The following is a 25845-nucleotide window of genomic DNA, read 5'->3' on the forward strand; positions in this document are numbered from 1 at the left end:
CTAGTCATCCATTTATTTTGTTTGGACTGAAATCTTTTGAGACTTTTATGTAGTTTTTGAAATGGCGAAGGCTGTCTAGGTTTTGAAATTATTTAACATGATACAGCTGCTATGGAAGTATTTCCAGTTTCCTCAAGTGAAAAGCAATGGGTGGTAACATCAGCTCTTATTAGCATCATGGAGGGCCTGTTGTGCTGCAGACAGTTAAGCACTGGAGTACTAGCTGAAAGGTTAGTGGCTCAAACCCACAGAGAGGCACCATGGAAGACGGGCCAACTAATCTGTGTTTGAAAGGTCATATCCATGAAAACCCTGTGGAGCAGTTCTAATCTGCACGCATGGCTTCTCCTTGTGTCGAAATCTACTTGATGGAAACTAACAACAGCAAAGCTCTGTTGCTTGCGAGGGATGGTGGTGGTCACCAGTCTCCAATGTGGGCCATCTCAGCAGAGTGGTATAGCCCACAGGGTCAATGTAAATGACCCTGCATGCCTACCCACCCACTCATCCACCCAGATGTGTTTTTCTGTTCTTTGTCTCACGACAGTGTTATTGACGACACACCAGGGCAGAGTCCTGCTCACACTGGCAGGCAGGGTTTTACACGCGATCCTTCTTAGCAGCTGGCTAGGTTTATTTTCGGTTCCTTGACATGTGTTAATCCTCACATGATGACAGAATATTTTATTTATTCATCATTTCTATCCTACTTATATCAGTCATCATCCCAAAAGGGAACATGTGGCACACTCAAATTAGAATAAAAGGAGGAGGGTGTATATACAAAGGGACCAGCTATAAAGATTTGGTTGGGGTGTTACAGGGAAGCAAGCGGTCTGGGCTGGTGCGGGACTCGGGTAGCAGCTGCAGATCTCTCCACTGCTCGTTTCTGTCAGGCCTGGTGAGAGCTGGGTCAAGTTAGCCAGCGGATCAGATGCAGTAGTCTCTGACAGTCAGCCAACAAAGCTAGGCCAAGACAGCTTAGCAGGGAAGGGGACCAGGGACAGATAAACCCAAACTTCTCTCTCTTCCTCCTCTCATCTCCTGCTGAGGCTCCCACTCAACAGGAGAGCCTGCTGACTTGGTCCACTCAGGACAGCCTCATCGGGTAGAGTACAGAGTCTGCAGGGGTGACTGGGATCCATTCACCACCTCGCCTTCAAGGGAATTCAGGGAGCTTGTGTGAGAATAACAGAAAAACATTAAAAATAAACACACATAGAATAAATGAGTGCGGATTCTCCAGGAAGTTGACGTGAAATGTTTCCTCGGATTTGAATTTTTGTGTCGACCTTCCTAGCAGCCACAGCAAAAGGGACAACTTAGTGGGATGTTCATGTTTTGTCTGTGAATCTATGAAAGTTGAACTAGAGGGAATTCCAAGCCGGATTCTCCGTGGGTCCATTTCCACTCTCTAGTCCAGTCCTTTGTACTTTGGGCACTGGAGTGTCTTAAAACCATCTAGGTGCTCGTCTTGTGAATAAGAATAAGAGAAGAAATACAAAATTCCTAACTGGGGGATATTTTTGTGTTCAGGTTTCAAAGAAGATTTTCAGATGGATATTTTTAAGATCCTGGCAGCTATCCTACACCTGGGCAATGTGCAGATCACAGCGGTGGGCCACGAAAGGTCCTCAGTCAGTGTAAGATGCTGTTTGTCCTCACACCTCCTCCTGTCCTGGTAGGACTGTCTCCTGGTCAGCCTGCCTTTACATTTTCACACCAGGCACCATTGGACCCACTGAGGAGACCAGTTTAACAGGAAAGGAGAACAAGCGTTTCCATGGGTTGCCTTCAGAAAGAGTGAAACTGCTTCCCCTTACAGTGGTAGGGGGGTGAGGATGGGGGGAAATCTGTTTTTCTTTTATTCAACAAATATTTATTGAACACCTACTCTGTACAGCTGGTAACTTCTCAGCTCTCTGGTATGTGCAGTTTGGGGAGAGAGAGTGTGGAGCAGTGAACTCTGTATTTTGGCTCAGTGCTTCACTCCTGTTGTATTATGACCAGGCAGTAATTCTCTTTCCTCTCCCTGCACCCTTACATTGAGCACCTCTCCCATCCTCTGCTTAATGTCCAAGTCTGTCAGTTCACGTAAGGACTTACACATTTGGAGAGAGGAGCTGAGGGCGGGCCTGTGGGAAGATGGAGCTGTGCCTGGAGTGGCATTTCCTCCCTCTGTCTGCTTCCTGGTTTACTTCAGGGAGGCTGGACTTCTGCCCTCTCTCTTCTCTAACTCTCAGAGATGACCAAAGCCATCACAGGGAGGAACCCTGGCCATGAAGTTGGTTACAAAGGTAGTGCTTTAGAGACGGAATTAAAATTAATAGGCTAAAATATCCCTTAGAAGCAATTCTGAGCATCTCTGTAGGAACGTGTTGTTGTTAAGTGCCATCAAGTCAGTTCCGACCCACAGCGACCCTGTATAGGGTTTCCAAGGAGCAGCTGGTAAGCTTGAACCACTGACCTTATGGTTCATACGACTTTGCAGTCCAGCGCATTAACCCACAGTGCCACATCAGGGCCGCCAGCCCTGTAATTATTGGTCCTAGCTTTGGGACATACACACCCCGTTCATTTGTATCTGGAACTTGCCCCATTGTACTTCTTAGACACTGCGGCCACTTGGTCTTCTCTGTGGCAGTGCACGTAGCTCTTTACGTGTCTATTTTTTAACTCAGAACATTTCGTTTCTTCTTGGAAGAACATCAGTGGTTCCACCAGTCTCCTCTTCAATGAGGAAGTCAAATGAATAAAAAACAAACATCATCCATTGTGGTGTTGGTCAGAAGCTGTGGATGGAGGATGGGAAGAAGTAAGATTTTCAATTGCTCCCCGCCTCCCCCATCACCATCTTCTGACACTGTTAAAATCCAATCCCATGGTTTGCCCAGTTGGCTGTGGTAATGTCTACAGGTGAGACTACCCTGAGAGGAAGGCTGACCGACCCCTGGCCACACATCTTTTCTGGCAAGAGGCAAGAACTCCTTGTCCACACTGTCTGTAAGCAGTCGGCAGTGCGTCCTCCTCCTCATCTGCTCACCAGTGGGGACAGCTCTCATGGTCAGGTTCAAGAGAGAAACAAGAACCACCACATGTCCAGGAAAAGTCCCCCACCACAGGGGGCACTTCTTGTTGACTCAGAAGTTCACTCAGCCAGGGAACCCCCACATTGGGTGTCTGACATTGACACCCAAATGCTTCCTAGTCCAAACAACCCAAACAGACCCCTGACCACATGAGGTGGGATGGAGTGAGCACACATTCTAACAGGTGGCCTGGGCAAGTTACACAAGGAAAAGATAGGGAGTGAAGCTGCGTCCACATGCACAGGAGCAGGGGGGCATGCTTTGGTGGCCTTGGTCACACTGATGCGCTTTGGCCAGAAGGAAAATCCCTGTAAGATGTAACGAGCCACCTTGTTCTCAGTGCAGCCATGCCCTGCGTGGACCAGGGGCAGCAGAAATGTCCCTGCAGCCTCTCTTTCTTAGCCCCCAGGCGGACTGTCTTGTGAGGCCGCCTCATCCCCAGGTGGGGCAGGCTTGAACTAGCTGCTCGGGCAGCCCTAACAGAACTTGTGCTTGTGTTTGAAGGAGGAGGACACTCACCTGAAGGTGTTCTGTGAGCTCTTGGGCCTGGAGACTGGAAAATTGTCTCAATGGTTGTGCAATCGCAAGATCATCACAAGCTCAGAGACGGTGGTGAAACCTATGACCAGGTCCCAGGCTGCCAACGCCAGGGACGCGCTGGCCAAAAAGCTCTACGCCCACTTGTTCAACTTCATTGTGGAGAAAATTAACCAAGTGTTGCAGTTTTCAGGCAAGCGGCACACTTTTATTGGTGTTTTGGACATTTATGGGTAAGATACTCTTCAGTGAGCCCGTCTTTCTTTATTTAAATAATTGAATTACTGTTTCGGATCATTTCATTCTGGGTTCTGTTTTGCATGATGAGAGAGATTGTGTTTCTCTGTTTGCATGTGTGGGTGTTAAATACAGTATTATAGTGTGTTGTATTTACATGTTGTTGTTTGTTGGTAAGTGCAGTCAAGTCAGTTCTGACTCAGAGACACTGTAGATATAGGATTTCTGAGGAGCAGCTGGTGGGTACAAGGGTATTTTTTTTTTTAAGTTTTTATTGTGAATTATGTGAGTTTACATGGGAGAACATTAGCTTTACATTCATCCTATCATATATCGTTTCATTGCCATGGTTACAATCCCCTCCATGCATCATCAACCAACCCAAGGGGTTTGCTGTTGTTGGTAAGTGCCATTGAGTCGATTCTGACCCATAGCGACCCTGTATGGGGTTTCTAAGGAGTAGCTGGTGAGCTTGAACCACTGACTTCGCAGCTCAAACGACTTTGCAGTTTGACGCATTGGTATTTAATGCGCTGTAAATAAAAAGAAGTATTACTACAAAGTCACATTCCCTTCATTAAAACTGTCACACTGTGAAGCTGTTGTTTCTCAACAGATCCTCCATCTAGGTCTATAGACTTCAGGAGGTGGTGACCTTTCCCCAGGGAGACCTGATGGCACTGTAGGATTAGGATAAGCACTGGATTGCTAACCACAGGTCTACAGTTGAGACTCAACAGCAGCTCCATGGATGAGAGATGAGGCTGTCTGCTCCCCTAAAGATTGACAGTCTCAGAAACCTTAGACAGTTATGTTATGATTTAGAATCAATTCAATGACAGTGATTTGAGATTTTGGGGGTTCAACCTTTCCCTGAAGAATTCTGTGCCCGTTAATTTATACCTTATCGACACAGCAGTATTGGCATCCTTAGGGACCATAAATCATTTTCCTTTCCAACGTTCTTTAGGTTTTAGAAACCAAATGAAGTGAAGGGGCAAGATCAGGGCTATAGGTAGATGGGCTGAGGTTTCCCAGTGAAATTCTCACAGGCCAGCCCTTGCTACCCTTGAAAAATGACCAGGTACATTGTTATAATGGAATAAAATTCCTCAGTTCAACTGGCCTGGCCTTTTTCTCACCTACAGTTTTCAATTTTCCTAAAAGTTCTGTGATTGTCTTGTGTCCTTTAAGAAAATCAAGATGACTCCTTCCTGAAAACAATCACCCTATCTTTCTGAGCTGACCTCCCTGTCTTAAACTGACTGGTCCAGCCAGACCCCCTCGGAAGCTCCAGTTTGGGCTGGACCTTTTTTGACGCCACCCTCACAAGACAAGTGTATAATGAGAAGAACTTGCCTACAGCCATCCACTGATTGTGGAGACATGTTTAAATACATTTTGTCTGGAGTAAGCCCTACATGGATGAACTGAGACTCTTACTAATACCACTTTTTGACTTACTCTCAAAAATCTAAATAAAATAATAAAAACAGCATCAAGAGTTATCTGCCAGATGCCACGTTGCATGGTTTCCAGGCACTTTCATACTTAGTCCTTATAATTATCGTCACTTTGAGGATGGAGCAGCCAGATATAGAAACCTGTCCAGCATTGCTCTGCTGTGTAATGCGGCTCACCCTGCCAATGTTCTCTCGTGTCTGTTGGACCACAAAGCTGACGAGGGTTCAGAGCCTCGGGCGTCAGGGACATACCTTTCCCATGTCATGGGGCAACCCTACAGTCACAGCTGTGGAGCTTCTCACCCCAGCTCACACAGTCAGAGGAAGAGCTCAAAGCCAGGTCTTTTATCCACCTTCTGACTCCTAAACCTGTCCCCATTCTTGGATAATAAGCGTCATGTATCTGTCCCAGACCTTGGCCCAGACCAACCAGTTCTCACAGTAGAACGAAGCTCCCATGTTGGAGTTTCATTCTTCTTCCCTCTTGTTGCCTAGTCCTCCTATTTTAAGTTCAGATCCCAGTTTACGGTTGCCAAAGATGCCTCAAGAATGGCCAGAGTGAGTGGAGACAGGTCAGCGTGGACAGGATTTCAGAGAATCGCCACCACCGACACTTTTGTTTGTTAGCAACCAGCCCTTTCCCAGAACCAATCCTGTTTCTCAGTGAGAGACCCGGAAGACTGTCCCATAAAAGGCACCAAGACGACTCCACTGGGATCAGAGAAAAGCTGCTCAGCTCTCCCAGTACAAAGAGGAAAACCCCTGCTGCCACCTGCTGGGGAAAGATGGGAGGCTGGGCAGGTCCCTAGGGATTCAGTTACATGTCACTTAGATGAAAAGAATCCGCAGTTCCCAAAGCTGTTGAAGACAGTGCCCTGCTTTAGAGAATTACTTATCTTAGTTTAGCTCCTAAGTTAATACATAGGACTCCCAATTAACAGTATTGTCAACAGTTATAAAATTCTAGTAGCGTAGTGGTTACGAATCGGGCTGCGAACCTTAAGGTCAGCAGTTCGAAACTACCAGCCACTCCACAGGAGAAAGATAAGGCTTTCTACTCCCGTAAAGATTTACACCCTTGGAAACCCTGTACAGGGTTGCTATGGGTCGGAACCGACTCAACAGCACTTAACAACAACAACAACATCTAGTAAATTATTTATTTTAAAAAAAAAAAAGGATGTGACCAGCCAATAAAATTAGTTCAAGTAAACTAACAGTTCAAGTAAGTAATAGTCTTGGTTAGCAATTGTCTTTTTCACTGTGGTGGGAACACGTGATGATATTCTCTAGTCTTGTTTTGTGTTTGCAAAGTGGCTTTAAAATAATAGCTCTTTGTAGCTGCTGAGCCTGTTTATATATAACTGAACACTTCGTGGGATTTGGTTCCTTGGCATGGAGGTTTAGGGAGCAGGGTGTCATGGGGTACCCCACTTAATCGGCCTGGTAACACAGAGTTCATTGTTTAGTGCCTGGGGTCTTTTTAAAATTTTTCTTTAAGTTGTATTTATTTTGTTGTTGCTGAGAATATACACAGCAAAACACCAAGTCAACAGTTTCCACATAAACAATTCAGTGACACTGATCACATGCTTTAAGTTGTGCAGCCTTCTCACCCTCCTTTTCAGAATTATTCGTCCCTCATTAACATAAACTCCCTGCCTCCTAAGGCTCCTATCTGATTTTTTGAGTAGCTGTTGTCAGTTGGATCATACATATCGCCCTGAGATCACCTTTAAACCTTAAATCAAAAATATCCCCTGAAGTCATCGTAAAACAGAACAAGTGTTTAGTTTAACTAATGAGGAATATCTGCCTTGTGCATTGTGCGATTTTAAGAATTCTATTGGATCAAATTGACAACAACAACTCAAAAACTGAGCTAGGAGGCTGACTCTTTAGGATGGTGTGTTTATGTTAATAGGGGAGGGGAGGAACAACTCAGAAAAGGAGCAGCGTGAGGGGGATTGTGCAACTCAAAGAATATAATCAGTGTCCCTAAATTTTAGGAACTGTTGACTTGGTTTATGGTTTGCTGTGTATATTAACAACAACAAAGTTAATTTAAGGGGAATTTTTTCAAAGTGTTTTAGGTCACACAAAATGGTACTCTATGATCTAAAGCTTAATCTCCATCTGGATGGAGCGCATGTTGCCAGGTTTCTAGCATATCCCTTCAAAATGACCTAACAGAAAAACTGTTCCCTCAGTCTCTCACAAAGACACAGCAGAGGCCTCTAGAACTGTGGAGGAGACCGTAGTCCCAATTTTGCATTTAACTAGTTTGCTTTTCAGATGATATCAGGAAATCATTTTGGTTTACGTTTTAAAGATTCTCTCAGGGCAGGAGTTTAGCTCCTGCTCCAAAAAGCCCAGCCCTTGGACCCCGCTGTGGTCTTGGAGCACTGTGAGGTGCTGATGACCTGGATGACCAGACTGGCCTCTGGATCTCTGAGGTCACATGTGGAGTGCGGCCAGCTGTGATGTGTGGGGGGCCACTCGAGTTCCAGCCACCCTGGACTTGTCTAGAGGATGGGCTAGGTCCCTTCCCTGCCCCAGAGTCCTAAACTGAGCCAAAGAGACTCAGTCCAGTGAGCTGAGACTCAGGAACGTATGGGAACTGGCAGAATGGCAGAAAGCTCTACAGATGAGAGTAAAGAGAAACAAAGGCTTTGAAAGGAAGCATGAAGAGCTGTGGTCAGGTTCCATTTCCTGTACCATTTTCTAGCTGTTGGTCCTTAGATGGTCACTTTCTTCTGGACCCTCATCTGTAACAGTGGGGTCGCAGTAATCCTCTGCAGAAGTAAAGTGATGGGCACAAATGCTAATGTAGCTCAGCAGCTGAGATCTGCCAGGATTCTTCCAGCAGGCCTGCTCGTCGGACCATGTGGCACTTGGGCTTTGTTTTAGTCTATTGCGTTTGACTGAGTGGGAGAGTTCATGCTGAAGTCCAAGTCCCTGACTTCTCTTGAGAGTTGGGTGCTCCCACTTCCTGGCTGGCATTAACCTATGATCAAAGCAGGCAGGAGCTGAGCAGCAGCTACCCTTTTGGACAGTAGGACTTGGGACCGGCCTCACACCATGTGCTGTTGTATTACGTCTAGCTAGCTACGCATCACTATCACTTACCAGGCTCCTTGGGCTCTTGAGTTTGCAGCTCCAGGGCCACTAGAGACAGACAGTTGGGAGTCTGGGAACAGAGAGGGTTGTATCTGTCTTGTACGAGACAGGATCTACTGGGCATGAGTGTCCTTACCCTTCTCCTTCAGATACTGTGGAAGCACTCCCTGGGGAGGTAAAACTGCCACCTCTTATCTCAGGGAGCAAGAAGGGGCTGGAGGTGGCATAAAACGGCCCTTCTTTTTTCAGTTAAAGTATAGGCAGACTCATAGCTAAGTCTGGCACTAGCTTGTCGTTGTTGTTAAATGCCTTTGAGTCAATTCCCACACATAGTGTCCCTATATAGGGTTTCCAAGGAGCTGTTGGTGAGCTTGAACTGCCAACCTTGCAGTTCAAGTGATTTGCAGTCCGGCGCATTAACCTACAGCGCCACACCAGGACTCCCTGCTCAATGAGGGTAAGGAACTTATTTAAGGTTACATGCTGGCACTAGCTGTGTAACCTTAAATAAGTTCCTTACCCTCTTTGAGCCTTGGCTTCCCATCTGTCCAGTGAAGATAAAAATGCTGGCAGTAGTATCGTTGTATGGATTCAATGAAACACCACATCGGGATGTGCCTATTATAATGCCTGGCTCATGGTAGCTGTTTTGTACAGGCCTGATGCCTTCTTGGCTCCTGGAAAAACATAATTGAACAACTGCCTGCCTATGTTAAGACTAGAAGCTTTGAGTTATATCTGAAACCTGCAGAAAATGTCGCAACTATTAACCTATGAAGTTTATCTAAAATATATTTGCTTGTAAACAAATGCATAAGCCCTTCAAGTTCTATTTTAACTTGTTTAAACTGTATTTCAGTTTTGAAACCTTTGATGTGAACAGCTTTGAACAGTTTTGTATCAATTATGCTAATGAAAAATTGCAACAACAGTTTAACCTGGTAGGTGACTTTTCTGCCTTCTTGAAAGTTCTTCTCAGCTGGTGTGGGGGAAATGAGGCCCATCAGACTTCTTCACACCCCTATTTCTGAGGGACTCACATACTGAGTCACTGCACCACCTTGTGGCCATGGCTTGGCAATGGCACCTTCCCATTCTCCCATTGTTCCTTTTGTGAGCCAGCGCTTCCACCTCCATTCTACACCTGCCAATCCTGGATACAGATTCACTGTGCAGCCCCAACAAAGGAGTTAGTTGCCTAAAGGCTTTCATTCCTGCAAACTTCTGTATATTTGCACCTGTTTTTCTTTTTGCCCTAACACACCTGTCCTTCTTTCATCCCTTCATCTGCACTTGGCTAACCCCATTGTATCCTTTGAGATTCTGCATCTTCTTCTGGATTAGGAAACCTCTGCTTGCTTGCCTAGGTCACAGCACCTGGCACTGACTGGTGTCTCTGCCTCCAGGCTTGCTGCCTTCAGTAGGTCTTCATTGCCCCTCAGAAAAGGTCACAGCGCCCAGATTATCCAGGGGATTTGTGGTGGTCTTGTGTGATATAACCTTCACAGTCTCATCAACATTCACGAGTGTACTCTCAACCTGCACACGCCCTCAGCTATCAACCGCTTGTTGAACTCATGGATTCAGCTTCCACACAGTTCACACTGGGCTGCTTTTCTCCTCACTTTGCCCCTCCCACCTGCCAGGCAAACTCATTCACCCTCTAGGATGAGCCTGCGCCAAGGCCTCTGGGACGCCTCCCTGATACCCTTACAGCCCGAACAAGTGATGAGCAGATTGCCAAGTTGTTAGCTTCTCACACTAGAAGCCACAGCCAGCATTCAAATGTGCTGGCTCCCAGCCAGCAAGGCTCGGTTCATTCTTGGACAGCGAGAGTGCTGTAATCCCAGAAGCCTCACACAGGCAAGGGCCTGCAGGACACTCCAGGCCTTACATTCTGGGAACAGTCATATGCTACACCCTCTCACAGAACTGCGGCGTTTTTCATGGGCACAGGGGTGTTACCTGTACTTCAAGGCCTTCAAGTTGAAACATAAACATTACAAATCAGTCATTTACCTGTTTTTTTCCAAATACTTACGTCCCCCTCTTTAGAAACACATTTCTAAATACTCTTTTATTTTACTTTGCATATTAACTTGTGGGCTCCCAGCATGTCTTTAAACTTGAACAAGAAGAATATATGAAGGAAGATATCCCTTGGACTCTGATAGATTTTTATGACAACCAGCCAGTTATTGACTTGATTGAAGCAAAAATGGGCATTTTGGATTTACTGGATGAAGAATGCTTGGTACGTTTTCAAAACAGTTGCTCTTGTCTTCAGCTTCTGAATAGTGCCAGATGAATATACTGCCATGTAGATATTTTGTTTTTTGATAGACGTCATGCCCTGATTTGTTACTCAATGGGTTGTGTACTAATGCTGGGATAGTGATCCGCAGCCGGAGCCCCAGAGATGGAGGAGAACCTCACCCTCAGCATGTGTAGACCACCCTCTGGATCATGTGCATGGCCTCTTAGGGAACACCCCTGCTTTGGGGCCATCCCTAGGGCTATGTTGAGTGAGCACTGAGTCAGCAAGTGGCTCCTAGAATTGAGGTTTCTTTTATTCCCTGATTCTTAAGAGTCATCAGAAGGTATTGCTGAAAACTCAACATCATATGATTTGAAAGAAAGAAGTCTCTACAAGTTGCTTCTTATTTCATTCCAGGAAGAGCAACTTTGTCGTGGTCAGCCAAGCAATACCCCTCTTGGGGACATGGGAGAAAAATGATCTCTAGGAGGTTATTAATTTTCATTGTTGTTGTTTAGAGGTTATATTTTAAGGCTCCAAGGTGGATTTTGTATCTTTCCCAAAGATTTCTCATACGTGATTGTAGTGTTGAGTTGCTGGGCTTTTCCTTGTAGCATTTTTATATATATCCGTGATTCTTCTCATGATTTGGCCTTTCTGGGGGCCCCTGTGCTTCAGCCTCCAAAGTGGTGTAAGATCAAAGGGCGGGCATCAAGACTAAGTGTTCTGGAACGTTCTACAGGTGACAGAGTAACCTCTAAAAACTATTTGGCTGCACAGACATTCTTAGGTGGCCAATGTCACAGGAAGTGATGCCAAGCCATTCAGGCTAATTGGGGTATTAGGTCCACTGAGTTTAGGCTGAGTAGAATAGATAGTTACAAAGCCACCAGTATCAAGAACAAGTTTTGCAACTCGCTTAGTTCAGGGAGATAAGATCCTAGTCCTTGGAGCTAGTTAAAGGAGGCAGTAAGGCCAAAGAAAATGATTCTCCTGCGGTGGGGTCTGGCAGTGTGGCTGAGGGTCGGGGACAAGGAGCACTGAGGACTAGTTAGATGCTGGTCTTTTCTCCTTCAACTGACAATGAAATGGCCAATTAATGGAATCTAGGATTTTTTTTTCCCAGAGCTTTAAAACTTAGAGAATAAAAACAAAATAACTGCCAGTTTTGCTGAAACTCTTCATTCTTAAATTATTATACGACCTTGTGGTTCATAGACCAGGGCTGATCCTATGGCACCACACTAGGAGCCCAAAGATGGTTGAGATAAAGGAGAGATTTATGTCTAGAGTTGTTGTTGTTTTTTTTAATTTATTATTATTTTAAAAAAGGGATTGTGGCTCTCCCACAGTTCACTCAGAGTTGTTGGGTAGTCTTGGTTTCTTAGATTTAACCTATTTTCTCACCTCTGTTACTTTCATCTCTAGCTTTCCTAACATGCAGTTTGGTGTGCTTTTGTTTTCCAGTTGCCGCATGGAACTGATGAAAACTGGCTTCAAAAGCTGTATAATAATTTTGTCAACAAAAACATCTTATTTGAAAAACCCAGAATGTCCAACACGTCTTTCATCATCCAGCACTTTGCTGACAAGGTACCAACGCTGTGTACCCCAGAACCAGAGCGTGTCCTGGGAAGAGCAGGCAGGACATGGATTTTTGTGGTAGGGCTCATAGTGGCAGTGACATGGAGCTTTGAAGAAGGATGCATGTTATCTTAGGTCAGGAATCTCTAGTGAAGAAGAGAATATGTGTGTGCATGTGTACACACGAGGGGCACAGTGTGAGGGCTGGAAGGTCTGCAAGGTCAGGCAGAAGGCTCGCTGGCTCATGGGAATGTGGGGGATAACAGGTACAAAATCTCTAGGCCAGGCAACAGGCTGGAGATTTCTGCAGGCTTGCATCCCAAGCTCCATAGGACAGAAGGAAAGAGTTGGAAACCTACTCTGAATTCTTTATAATCTGAAAGCAGATCACACCTTATAGAACGAATGCCCTTTCAGCCAGTTTGGCCCAATTCATTTCCGATTCTGTCCCATACTGCAGAATTTAGTTTTCTACTCCAGCTCTAATGATTCAGTATCTGTGGGGTGGACATGCAGGTTCTCAGCAGCAGGTAGAATTGGAATGAACCAGTTCAAAGCCCTTCTTTCAACAGACTGATTAACTTATTCATTGCCAGTTTAAGAAAAAGAAAAAACTTGAGCTTTAGATGCCACCTGCTTCCAGCTCCTCGGGAATCATTCATTCCATTCTCTGCATAGGTAGAGTACAAATGTGAAGGTTTTCTTGAGAAGAACAGAGACACAGTCTATGACATGCTGGTTGAAATCCTGAGAGCAAGCAAGGTTTGTAAAGTCCTGAGAGGTAATTCACAGCGTGTTCATTGTGTGGTTGTCACATGTACTAGAAGTGTGTCAGGGAGAAATACGAACTGTGTGCATGTGTGCATAGGTGTGATGCATATGTGTATGTGGTATGTGTTTGATAGTGTGTGTACGTGGTGTCTGAGCAGTGGCAAGTTGTGGTTCATAAATTCAAACAACTGTTTGTAGAACTGTTTGTAGAAATCTTTCACATTTTAGTTTTCTGAAAGCACGTAAGGCATCAGAAATCACAAGTACACATGCCAGAGAGGAAAAGTTAGCTAATCTGACCATTTAAAGCATCCCAGTTCACATCGGATCCACTCATCCTTAAGTATTTATCTGCCACCTCCAATGTGACCAGCACTGCCGTAGATTCTGGGGATAGAATAGTAAACAAGGCTGACAGGGTTGCCGCCCTCTGGAGGAGAGATATAACATTATACACACAAACTGTTAGCAAGACAGAGACTGAGGGCCGGCCAAAGGGACCAGAGTGCAGCTTTATGGTAAGTTGTGCTACCAAAAGAGCAATGTCATGTTTTTTCTCCTTTGAACATTTCTTTATTGCGTTTAAGGATAATAATTTTATACATGATACACCCTGGCTTGTGGGAAGATTTGCTTACTAGATTTGTTCCTTCTCTTTTTTAAAACAAACCAGTGCTGCAGATGTTCAGCTGTTTGACAGTTTCCCAAGTGAGCATGGGCACTTCCGCTAATGATCGTAAATAAACCACGATGATGTTAGTTATTCAAACAGATTTATGATAGGGAATTTGATGTCAAAGTGGCTTGCAACTGGTATACAAAATTAGTTGAATTGAAAGAGGAAATGAGTGTACAGTTGCTGCAAAATCACCCTGTAAGAAAAATGCCTCAATAATAGTTCCCAACCAAACCTTTCCCTCCTTTTATTTAAAATAATAATAATTAGTTGACTTAATTGATCAATTATTTACTCATTCTTCATCTTACTTTGGGGTCCAGTCTGGAAGAGGAATGCTAACTGTGTCAAATCACAGCTGGGTCTCGCCATGAAGCGCTCTTGCTGATAGAGACCTGGGGATTTCCAAGTCTCTGACTCCACAGGGCATGGAGGATGCATTGGACAGGAATTCCATCTTAAAGGAGATCATCAACATCTAGTGTTCCTCTGTTCACATTCCTAGGAAAGAAGTCATGGGTTCCCTCCAGTGAGGAGAGCCCCCCGTGGGTATTGAGATTGGTGATAGAGATTAGCTTAGGGTATTACTTTACTCCGCTAGTTAAATGGGCTTGTTGTGGCTATTTATTTGACATGTACCCATCAAGAACTATGGACAAACATTTCTGGGCCTTGAGATCCTCTCTGTTTCTTCCAGTTTCACCTCTGTGTCAGCTTTTTTCAAGAAAATCCAGTTCCGTCTTCTCCATTTGGTTCAACGATCACAGTAAAATCTGCAAAACACGTCATCAAGGCGAACAACAAGCATCTCCGGACCACAGTTGGGAACAAGGTATGAAGGGTGTGGGGCCAAGGGGCCAAGGGTGCAGGCCTCGACCCCGGGAGCCAGGTACTTACACAACCCACATTTCAGGCCTCGACATGGACACTGTGTTTAAATCTAAAATACACACAAATGCAAAAAAAAGCAACAGTCCGATGTCATCCTACCTCACCCTCGATGGCAGTGCACACCTGAGTGCACCACACCTGGGCACAGTGCCATGATTTACTGTTTGCTGCTATTGGGGAACATTAGACAGAGCCGTGTTCTGTCTACAACATTACACTACATGGATTGAAACCCTTCATAGTAGATTTCTGTGCATTAAACTCATTCTTCCTCTTCTCTAGGGGTATACCAAGGTTAGATATTTGATTATTGTCTTAGTTATCTAGTGTTGCTATAACAGAAATACCAAAGGTGGGTGGCGGTAAAGAACAGAAATCTATTTTCTCACAGTTCTGGAGGCTAAAAGCCCACCTCTCGATCAGCCTTGACAATTCCTTCTTTATCAGTAGCTCAGGCATTTCATGGTTCCTTGGCTTGTAGATGATGCTCACATGGCGTCTGTCTTCCCCAGTGTGTGTGTGTGTTTCCCTGTCTGTTCTGGTCACTTTCTAACTCAGAAGTGGTTAAGTTTAGGATCCACTCTGTACTGCTAGGACCTTGGTACCATGACCAAAGAAAATCCCATCTTTCTAAACAAGTTCTACTTGTAGGTTCAGGGGTTAGACATAACACTGACTTTGGGGGATACATTTAACCCATAGCAGTTAACTTTGATCTAAGCATTATATTATTTCAAAACCTTGGTTCTCTGACCTTGTTCCCTAGTTCCGCAGCTCTCTGTACCTACTCATGGAGACCCTCAATGCAACCACGCCCCACTACGTCCGGTGCATCAAGCCAAACGATAAGAAATTACCCTTTGAGTAAGTATTCCTGTGCAAATAAAGTCTCAGAGGAAACAATGTCTGTTATGATGTGATAGGGTTTGCTTACAATTATCTTGCACTTTCTTTCTGTTTTTGTTTTTGTTTTTCTTAATGATTCTAAACAACCCTGCTCTTATATATAATGTTAGTGCAACCTTCTGGCTAAGCCACCTCACCTCTGGGGTCAAGCCAAGGGACTAGATTGGAAAAAAATAGTCTACCACTAAAGGTTATTGCAACTAGGAAAATTGAAACATTGTCTTCAAGTGTAAAAAGAATCTGTATTTGCTTGTCCATGAAAGGCTATAAAGGAAGCAAAGATATGTCCTCAAACATAATCTGAGGAACTGGAATTGATTTATGGGCTCCAAGGATGAGGCGTGGCACCCTGAGAGGAAGTTGTAGAGGGCCTCTGGGTGTTTTGTAAAGGGACTCCAAGTATCAAGTGGGTGCTTGAGCAAGAGGAGCATGAGCATTTTGTTCCACCCTGGTAATTGTGTGCGGCTCAGTCCCAAACACCACCCTCTCCAACAAACCTTCTCTGGGTCACCTCCATCAGTCAACTGCTCTGGTCCCCATGTCCCCACTACAGCTTCCTCAGCAGTGTCAGAAGAGGGGCTGCTCACCTCTGACATCAGCAGGGATTTCCGGCAGGGAACCACACAGAAGACCCCCGACCCAATTGTTCTCTCAGAGCCCACAATGCAGGCAGATGTGCCACTCCTGGTTGTGACATATTTGTGTACTTTGATGGCTTCACAATATATTTGTCTTCTTCAAGATTTGACTCCAAGAGAATTGTTCAGCAGCTGCGAGCCTGCGGCGTTTTGGAGACAATTCGCATTAGCGCACAGAGCTACCCTTCCAGGTACTTTACCAGTCCTTGTTTGAGGGACAAAATTTCCAACTTCAGGTCTGTGCTGAACGCCACAGTGTGACTGCCATGCCTTTTTGTCACATGTTTCTGTCTTCTGTAAGAGAGCCCCAGGATTTGCCCCACTGTCTGGCGGAAAGGGTGGGAAACTAGCTATGTGCAGACAAGCCACCATCAGCCTCACCTCCACATCCCATCTCAGTGGCTGATGGTGGCTGCCTACTGCCAGTGCTCTAGACTTGGGAACTAGAGCTGGGAGAAGAGGACAGTTTCTGGGCAGAGCATTAACAAGGTCCAGTAAGGGGTGGTTTGGGTGGTGTCACAAGGAAGGTGTGGGTGAAGGACCAGGGCCACCAGCAGCAGAACAGAGCCCATCACCACCACTGCCCGTGGCGTGGCTGACACTGAGGACTGCCTCTCTAGCACACCTCCCTTAAATCTCCGGCACACTCCTCCAGGTTCACGTCTTTGGTTTTCCAGGTGGACGTACATCGAGTTCTATAGTCGCTATGGCATCCTCATGACCAAGCAGGAGCTTTCCTTCAGTGACAAGAAGGAGGTGTGCAAAGTGGTCTTACACAGGCTCATCCAGGTCAGTCTGGAATTGCTTTAGAAGGTCAGCAATGGACGAGGGGGCCTTCAAAAAAGTTCATGGGGAAAATGGGATTAAAAGACAATGGAACTTTCCCATGAACTTTTTGAAGCCCGCTTGTAATTGACATGAACACCTACAAAGAAAGGACATGGGTTCCCAGGTGTCAGTATACCAAGGAGTATAGAGCAGGTACCGTCACTGGGCAAGATCTCCTGCAGGAGGAATCTTCTTCCAGGACCCAAATGTGGACCCTGGCCTCCCAGTGTCCTGCTGCTGCTTTGTTCTCCCAGATCCAGGAACGCCTATGGACCTGGCTTACATTACATGGTCAACAGGGACAAGTGGACCACAGGGACGCTGCATGATTATGAAGTCAAGTGTGTTCCATTCATAGCGCTCAGTGTGGGTTTTCATTTTTGCTAAAGAAATAATGGAAAAGAGACAGGGGGAATGGGCATTGCCAGGAAAAAAAAAGGGTGGTGAAAAGAACTCAAAATGAAGACAGAAAACCAAGCCTTTCCAGGTTCTTGTACTCTTACTCAGAAACCACATAAAAGATGCTGGAGTTTTCCCAACAGCCCAACTGGGTCACTAAGAACGTGTACATGCTTTCTTAGAGTTTAGCTGAAAGCTCATTTCTTCCTCCAGAGTGACTTGAAGCAAGTCAGAGTATCAAATGTTGGATCATGATCAGAATTTTTCTTCTTGATGTCAAAGAACAGATATGTCAAAATAGCAAGACTTTGACATCTTTGAATCTCTAAGCATCTTTCCCAAATACCCTAGAACATCTGAAAGATTTTATTTCTGATTCTCTCTCTTTTTTTTTTTCTTCCAGGATTATAATCAGTACCAGTTTGGTAAAACCAAAATTTTCTTCAGAGCAGGACAAGTGGCTTATTTAGAGAAACTCCGGTTAGATAAACTGAGACAGGGTTGTGTTGTGATCCAAAAGCATATCCGTGGCTGGCTCCAGAGGAAAAAGTTCCTCCGAGAGAAACAAGCTGCCCTGATAATCCAGCAGTACTTCCGGGGTCAGCACACTGTGAGGTATGTTGGAATTGAGGAAGCTGGGTGGAATGATACAACTTTCTGTGCTGACCATCTTCAGAGGACAAGGGGCCTTTTCTCTGGGACCTGAGACACACAGGTGCTGTGGCACTGTAGGATCAGCACTGGACTGCTAACAACAAGGTTGGCAGTCCAAATCTACCAGCTGCTCCTCGGAAACCTTATACAGGCTCACTATGAGTCAGAAGCGACTTGGCAGCACGTGACAACAGCAGTGGCCATGAGCCCTGAGGTGGGAAGGTGTGGATTCCTTAGGGACAGAAAGTGCTGGTTCTGCCTGGTGAGCCTGTGTGTGCAGAGGCAAGGAAAAGGACCCTAAAGGGGATAAGCTCTGTCCAGGGTGCTGCTGAAAAGGATTAGAGCCCTTGATGAGAACAGATAGACTGGGCCCTTTCCCCATGGGTCTGCCTGCATACACAGGAGATCAATGACAAAGCCCTGCCAGCAAACAATTGCAGGAAACCCTAGGTGGAAAGATCATATTGCATTGGAGCAACCCCAGCAGAGGCATGTCTGCATGGAGTGTACTTCACCTACAATGCCGATTCCACCCTGAGCGGAGCCACCCTCCCTGAAGGGTTATGAGTGTCCACCCAACACTGCAGCCCACTGAAGAGCCTCATGCAGTGGGTGGCTTTCTGTGGCTTCCATGTGCCTTTTGGAGAGCATAAGACTAGAGTCGACCAAAAGACCATTCTGGGTGGCCAGTGAGCAGTCATTCTTTCCAAATAAAGCATATGTTTCTGTATATCTACCCTGCCTTCATCATCAGGATTCTGTGAGGATAGGTCAAGATGGTAGGTGTTAAAGAGTCAGGCCACATCTCTCATCCTGGCCTCTCCCTGAGCTTGACCTCTGGCCTTCAGTGGTGACTGGGCTTCTCCACGTGGCTGGAGCACCACAGTCTTCAACTCAACACACCTCACACTAGACTTATCATTCCATTTCCAGCAGACAACTCTCATACACACCAACACAGCCAGGCTTGCTTGCCCTCTGATGCTTCTGGGTTCAGTTAACAAGAACAGTGTCTGGGGCAGGAAACTACCATTATCGTCTGCCCCAAACTCATGCCTCTGTTATGTTAGGGAATCCCCAAGTCCTAGTGAGTCTGCTTCCTCTTGCCTCTTGCATCTGTCCCATTCATTTTCTTCTAGATAAAGTCTTATTGGAGCACGGCCATACCCTTGTTCAGGCCTTCATCATCTAGCCTTCGTATAACCTCTTCCTCTCCCATATTCCTAAATCAGGGTCCTGACTGAGCCCCTGCTCTACTTAATGTCTTTAATGGCTCCCTGTGTTCTACAGAAGAGCATTCAGTTTTTGACATCCAAAGACTTTGAGGCCTAGATGCAGTTATGTAAATGAAAGCTCCATGGAGACCACATGTATCTGATTCCCATTGCCTCTAAACCTAGGGCCTAGCACAGCAACTCTCACTGAATGCTCTCCCTTGAATGTTTTTCTTTAAATAAAAAATGGTGCCCATCTGTATTTCTAACCTCATTGACCACTAGTTTTCTCCATATATCCTGTTTTCTAGCACTAGTCCTGTATTTTAGCTTTCCTTTTCCTATTTCCAACACTGCTAGGTCTCTGTGTCATTGCTCTGCTCTCCCCTCACCTTGAAATGCCTTTTCCAACCTTCATTGTCTACAGAAACCCTACATCCCCATCAAGGGGCAGCTCACATGTAAGCTTCTTCCAAGCCGAAGGTTCTTCCTTGTGCTCTTGCTCACAGATCAGCGTAGTCGTTGTTTTTCCTTTGGCCCGAGATGATTATTTATAAATCTGCTAATGCTGTACTTTGTAAACTTTGTCTTCATCATTGATCCTCAAGACAGGAACTGACAAGTCTTCTCTGTAAAGGACATGGCAGTAAATATTTAAGCTTCACGGGTCATATATATGGTGTCTGTTGCAACGACTCAACTCTGCTATCGTGGCATGAAAGTAGCCATGGACAATATGCCAATAACATGCATGGCTGGGTTCCAATGAAATGGTATCAGCAAAAACAGGCATCAGGCTGGATTGGGTCCATAGCCTATAGTTTGCCGACCTAGATCCCTCAGCATGCTTTCTCACCTAAACGAATGAATAAATGAATGCACATGCTTCTTGTCACCATCTCTGTGGGTATATGGATGATGGTGGATCAGTTGGATTAAATAGGAAGGATGTGACAGTTCCCACAGGGTTCCCCTTGGCTCTTTCTCAAAGTGAGAAACAGAGAAAGGATGACTAACCTTGAATTGTTGAGTCGGTTCCAACTCATAGAGATCCTGACTAGGATTTTTCAGGGAGCAGCTGGTGGGTTTGAACCACCGACTTTATGGTTAGCAGTCCTGTGTTTATCCTATAGCACCACACTGGGACAAGGCCTTGAGTAAGCATTAGAATAAACCATTTACAGAATTTTGTATGTGGATGGGTAAAACAAACATTCCTTCGTTTAAAAAGGGCTCTCCACATTTGCAATTTTGCATTGGATCTCACCCTCACTCTGCCTTCTTTTAAACCAAGGAAAGCTATTACCGCAACAGCCTTAAAAGAAGCCTGGGCAGCCATCATCATTCAGAAGTATTCCCGTGGGTATCTTGTTCGCAGTTTGTACCAGCTGATACGTGTGGCCACCATCACGATCCAGGCCTACACCCGGGGATTCCTGGCGAGGAGGAGATATAGAAAGGTACAGCCGAAACTACATGCTTTCTGTGTAGGACACAAGTTATCTAGAACTCGTGTGAGATGATTTATCTGCACGAAGAGCTCCCTGGTGAACAGGGAGTTCTGGTGTGTGAGTGTCTGTCCTTATGTGCCTGGTACGGGTATGATTTGGTTATTGCTTTAAAACTTTCAGTGTCACAGGACTCCCTGAGTCTATGGCAAGGATTCCACACTTGGCACTGTGGAAAGACTTTGAAAGTTACATCTTCCATCACTGGAGGAACTGGTGAGAGTAACCATGGAGACCCAGTTTTCAATTCACAAAATCTTATTTTAAAGATGCTGGAGGAACATAAGGCTGTGATCCTCCAGAAACATGCCCGGGCCTGGCTGGCCAGACGCAGATTCCAGAATATCCGGCGATTCGTGTTGAACATTCAGCTTACTTACAGGGTCCAGCGTTTGCAGAAAAAGCTGGAAGATCAGGTCAGTGTTAATCATGCATCGTTTGTATATACTCTTTCTAACATAGTTTATTTTACTCTAGACCAGTTCCATAGATAATGCTCTTAAAATTTGTGCCCATACTAAGAGGTCTAAACAGTTTACATGGACCCCCTGTGCTAGGAAACACCATGTTGTGAAGGGCTACCACGGCCGGTTGTGTAAGTTGTTCACTGCCCAAGAGTACCTGTCCAAGAAGGGCAAATCCAGCCTGAGCTCCACTTGCTAAGCCATGTGTCCTGGTGTGAAGCTGTGTTCCTTTGAGGCAGGAGTGTCGTCTTCACACTTAGCAAAGTTTGCCTGTGTGCCAACCCTTGCTCCTTCAGGACTAACTGCGTCAGTCTGGGGTGGAATGGGTATGAGAGATAACATGTTTTAACTTGCTCAAAGGTGACCATATGGTCTAGCCATAGCTCTGCCTAGTTTGGAAAGATTCCTGATACTAATTCTCACTGGTAGGAAAAAACCCATATGCTCTCAATGGGTGGGATGGGCTGTTAAAATCCTGAGGGGCCTATTCAGTATCCAAAGCTGTAAAACTCACTCCCACGCCTTTCTCCAAGATGCCCTGCAGGTTGGCATTCAGCTTAGCTCTAAGCTATGCCATGGTGGTGTTGGCTGCTATCAGGTTGGTCCCTGACTCACAGAGAGCAGAATAAAATGGTCCCAGTTCTGTGCCATCCCATGGGTGGTTGCAGATTGGACCTTTATGATCCGTAGAGTTTTTCGTCAGCTAGTTTTTCAGAAGTGGGTCTCCAGACCTTTCTTTTGAGTCTGTCCCTGTCTGGAAGCTCTTCTGAAACCTACGCAGCTTCCTAGCACCACTCACACCTCCACTGACAGATGTGTGAGGTGTATGACTGGGGATACATCGCACATGTCCGTTATGAGACCTGTGATTTCTACACTAAACCTCAAGCTGTGCCATGCTATTGCTATTGTTAGGTGCTGTCGAGTTGGTTCTGACTTGTAGTGTCCCTGTGTACAACAGAACAGGACACTGCCTGGCCCTGGACCATGCTCACAATCACTGTGTCCACCTATCTCATTGAGGGTGTTCTCCTGTAAGATAAGCACTGGACTGCAAGATCAGTGTGAACAGCAAGGTCAGCAGTTCAAATTCATCAGCTTCTCCTCAGAAACCCTATATAGAATCACTATGAGTCTGAACCAACTCAGTGGCACTTAATAAGCACAACTCTTTTACTAATCCTCCTTGTGTGGTGCTGTGGGTTAATGCACTGGACTGCAAAGTCAGTTTGAACTTCAAGGTCAGTGGTTCAAGCTCATCAGCCACTCCTTGAAAACCCTATACAGGATCGCTATGGGTTGGAACCAACTCGACAGCACTTCACAACAACAACAAAAACAAATGCATGTGCCACAAATGAACTTGGGTTTTATTCAGTTCTCCTCATTGTGCTGTGGGGTAACAGGCCTACATGTTGTATGTTGTTGTTGTTAAATGCCATTGAGTTGGTTCTGACCCATGATGACCCTGTATGGGGTATCTAAGGAGCAAATGATGAGCTTGAACTGCCAACCTTGCAGTTCAAGCTGACTTTGAAGTCTGGCGCATTAACCCACAATGCCACACCAGGACTCCTTCATGTTGTATGTTGTTGTTGTTGAGTGCCATCAAGGCGATTCTGACCCATAGCGACCCTATATAGGGTTTCCAAGGAGCAGCTGGTGAGCTTGAACCACCAACCTTGCAGTTCAAATGGATTTGCAGTCTGGCGCATTAACCCATAGCGCCACACCAGGACTCCTTCATGTTGTGTAGCTTCTGCAAAGTAGCAGCAGATGCTGTCTGAGCTCAATTCTAGGCTTGTCCTGGAGCTCAGGGTTTAGACTGACTCCATGCTACAACAGCCTCCAGCATAGGAAGCTCTATGACAAGCTCCGCCTCTTGAGTTAATGGAAAGGTTAATCAATGCCAAACTGTGGTCAGTGTAAATAAACCTCTGATACATTTAGAGATGGTGTTAAAAGTTCTGAGAAGTTGATGGGACAGCTTCTTTATTTTGGGTAAGCCTCTTACCATCTAATGTTTCTCGTTGGTAGAACAAAGAGAGCCACGGATTGGTGGAGAAACTAACGAGCCTAGCAGCTCTTCGAGCCAGTGATGTGGAGAAAATTCAGAAACTGGAGCTGGAACTAGAAAGAGCAGCCACTCACAGACAAAACTATGAGGAGAAGGGCAAGAGATACAAAGACACTGTGGAAGAGGTCAGTGGCTGGTCTTGGGACTAGGGAATACATTGTGACTGTTTCCATGGGAGGCATGTGCATAGCAACATTCTCTTGTAAAGCGGCTACCTACAGAGCAAATCAGGCTTTGGTGTTGACTTCCATTGCAAAAGGGAACCTACCTTTTAGAAGGAGAGAGATCAGAGAACCTGTCTGGAAGGAGGTGAGGCCAGCCTTAAACTTTGAACTCTTACAAAGTGATGAGATTCCTGAGAAGGAGCCCTAGCTGGCTGCTCCCCATTCTTCCAGGCTAACCTTGGTCCCATGTTACTTTTCCACCTTGTATGCACCTCTCATACGAGTGATGGCTTTAACAGACAGAAAGGGATTCCCTCCCAGGTTAGGAGGCTGAAGTCCAAGGTCAAGGTGCCAGCTCTCGAGGGAGGCTTTCACTCTCTGTCAGCTCCTGAGGAAAGTCTTTGTCTCTTTTGAGCTTCTTTGCCTAGACAATCTTATCTCAATAAGATAAGATGCCTCAGCTTGGCATCTCTCTTTCCTCCATCTGTTTGCTAGCTAACATTTGATCTTTTTTATATCTGAGACGAGATAGGTTCAGGATACACCCTATGTAAATTCTGCCTCATTAACATATCGAAGACAACCCATTCCAAAGTGGGATTGTAGCCACAGGCCTAGAGATTAGAATTTACAACAACACACACTTTGGAAGGGGGCACAGTTCAGTCCTTGACAGTACCCTGTTGTTATGTGCCGTGGAGTTGATTCCGACTCATAGCAACTCATATACAGGGTTTCCGAGGCTGTAAATCTTTACGGGAGCAGAACGCCTCATCTTTCTCCCACGGAACAGCTGGTGACAGTACCCTAGAAGCATCTTTCCCAGAGCTGATGTAATAAAAAGAGCAGTAGACTGAACAAGGTGATAAATGTCCCAGGTTCAAATACTGTCTCTGTCACTGCCTCGCTGGGTGAACTTGGGCAAGTCACTTACTCTATCTGAACTTCAAGTTTCTTCATAAGTAAAATAGAGATAACAAAGAGAAACTGTCAGAGTTCAATTTTCAGATGAACTCATTGAGCCAACTGCCTACCAGAGTCCTGCACAGAATGAGTGAATGTTTTCTAAGAGTTCATTTCTATTACTGTGCATTACCCTACGCTTGCCAACATCATAAACATTCACCCAGAATTGGTAGCTGCGTAGAACCCCAATGTCATCCCTCTACCCTCCCCATGACCCTGCCAGTCATTAACCAGTAACACCAAGGGGCCTCCAGTTGCCAGACCAGTGGACACTTTACAGCGAGAACTTAAAATAAGAGAAATTCTATTACCACCGTATACCTTAAGCATGCCAGTAACCAGCTGCCATCTAGTCAACTCTGATTCATGGAGTCCCTGGGTGGTTCAAACAGTTAATACACTCAGTTACTAACTGAGGGGTTGGTGGTTGGAGTCCACACAGAGGCAGGTCAGAAGTCCTGGTGATTTATTTCTGAAAAATCAGCCGTTGACAGTCCTATGGACTAAGAAGCTCTGGTAGCGTAGAGCTTACGAATCGGGCTGCTATCCTCAGGGTCAGCAGTTCAAAACTACCAGCTGTTCCGTTGGAGAAAGGTGAGGCTTTCTGCTCCTATAAAGATTTACAGCCTCGGAAACCCTGTACAGGGTCGCTATGAGTCGGAACTGACTCCACGGCACATAATAACAACAACAACAACAACAGCTCTACTCTGACACACTTAGGGTCATCATGAGCCCTTACTCATAGCAATCTGAAAATGTGAATTCATTTTACATTATCAATTATGTCTTTATCTCACACTAAATATATTACAAATAAATTTCGCTAGCTATTGAGATACTCAAGACAGGGAGAAAGAGTTTCACACAGAAGGATTTGCTGTGACTTGAAGCCAATTCTAATTGACGTGGAGAAGAAGTTGAGTTTTGGTTCTTTCTCCTTTGTTCCACCAATTACTGGATCAGGTTGTGAACTAGAATTGGCTTCAAGTCACAGCAAATCCTTCTGTGTGAAACCAAACATCTTGTAATGGGCCACAGATAGCTGTTATCTATGGGGAGAAAAATACCAACATACTCCTCCCCCCCCCCCCCCCAAAAAAAAAAAAAGGCAGTGTTGATAACGAAAGTTGAAGCTAGGTTTTCATAGAAGGTTCTTTTTTTTATCCCTTGCTAGAAATTGGCAAAGCTTCAGAAGCATAATTCAGAACTAGAGATACAAAAAGAACAACTACAGTTCAATCTTCAAGAGAAGAATGAAGAGTTGAAAGGTAAAGCTCAAGGGGGCCTGGTAAACCCATACATTCACGGATCCATTCACACATAAGTAAGTATTGGGTGTGAACTGAGTTTTAAGGTGAATCAGGGCTCTCTCTCTGATGTAGACATCATGTGACAAGCA

General features: G+C 45.3%; 1 protein-coding gene across 1 annotated transcript in view; it reads left to right on the plus strand.

Moving 5' to 3' along the window:
• Positions 1-25845, plus strand: part of MYO5C (myosin VC) — a 75604-nt gene that overhangs the window by 15470 nt on the left and 34289 nt on the right. Inside the window, exons 8-22 of the mRNA XM_006831637.1 lie at positions 1537-1643; positions 3594-3859; positions 9306-9387; positions 10560-10700; positions 12171-12296; positions 12966-13049; positions 14432-14566; positions 15392-15489; positions 16274-16360; positions 16847-16958; positions 17800-18011; positions 20559-20724; positions 21042-21188; positions 23274-23438; positions 25621-25714. Of these exons, the coding sequence (XP_006831700.1) occupies positions 1537-1643; positions 3594-3859; positions 9306-9387; positions 10560-10700; positions 12171-12296; positions 12966-13049; positions 14432-14566; positions 15392-15489; positions 16274-16360; positions 16847-16958; positions 17800-18011; positions 20559-20724; positions 21042-21188; positions 23274-23438; positions 25621-25714 (2022 nt within the window). The remainder of the gene's footprint in view (positions 1-1536; positions 1644-3593; positions 3860-9305; positions 9388-10559; positions 10701-12170; positions 12297-12965; positions 13050-14431; positions 14567-15391; positions 15490-16273; positions 16361-16846; positions 16959-17799; positions 18012-20558; positions 20725-21041; positions 21189-23273; positions 23439-25620; positions 25715-25845) is intronic.

This window comes from Chrysochloris asiatica, unplaced genomic scaffold, assembly GCF_000296735.1.
Source record: "Chrysochloris asiatica unplaced genomic scaffold, ChrAsi1.0 scaffold00004, whole genome shotgun sequence".
NCBI lineage: Eukaryota > Metazoa > Chordata > Mammalia > Afrosoricida > Chrysochloridae > Chrysochloris > Chrysochloris asiatica.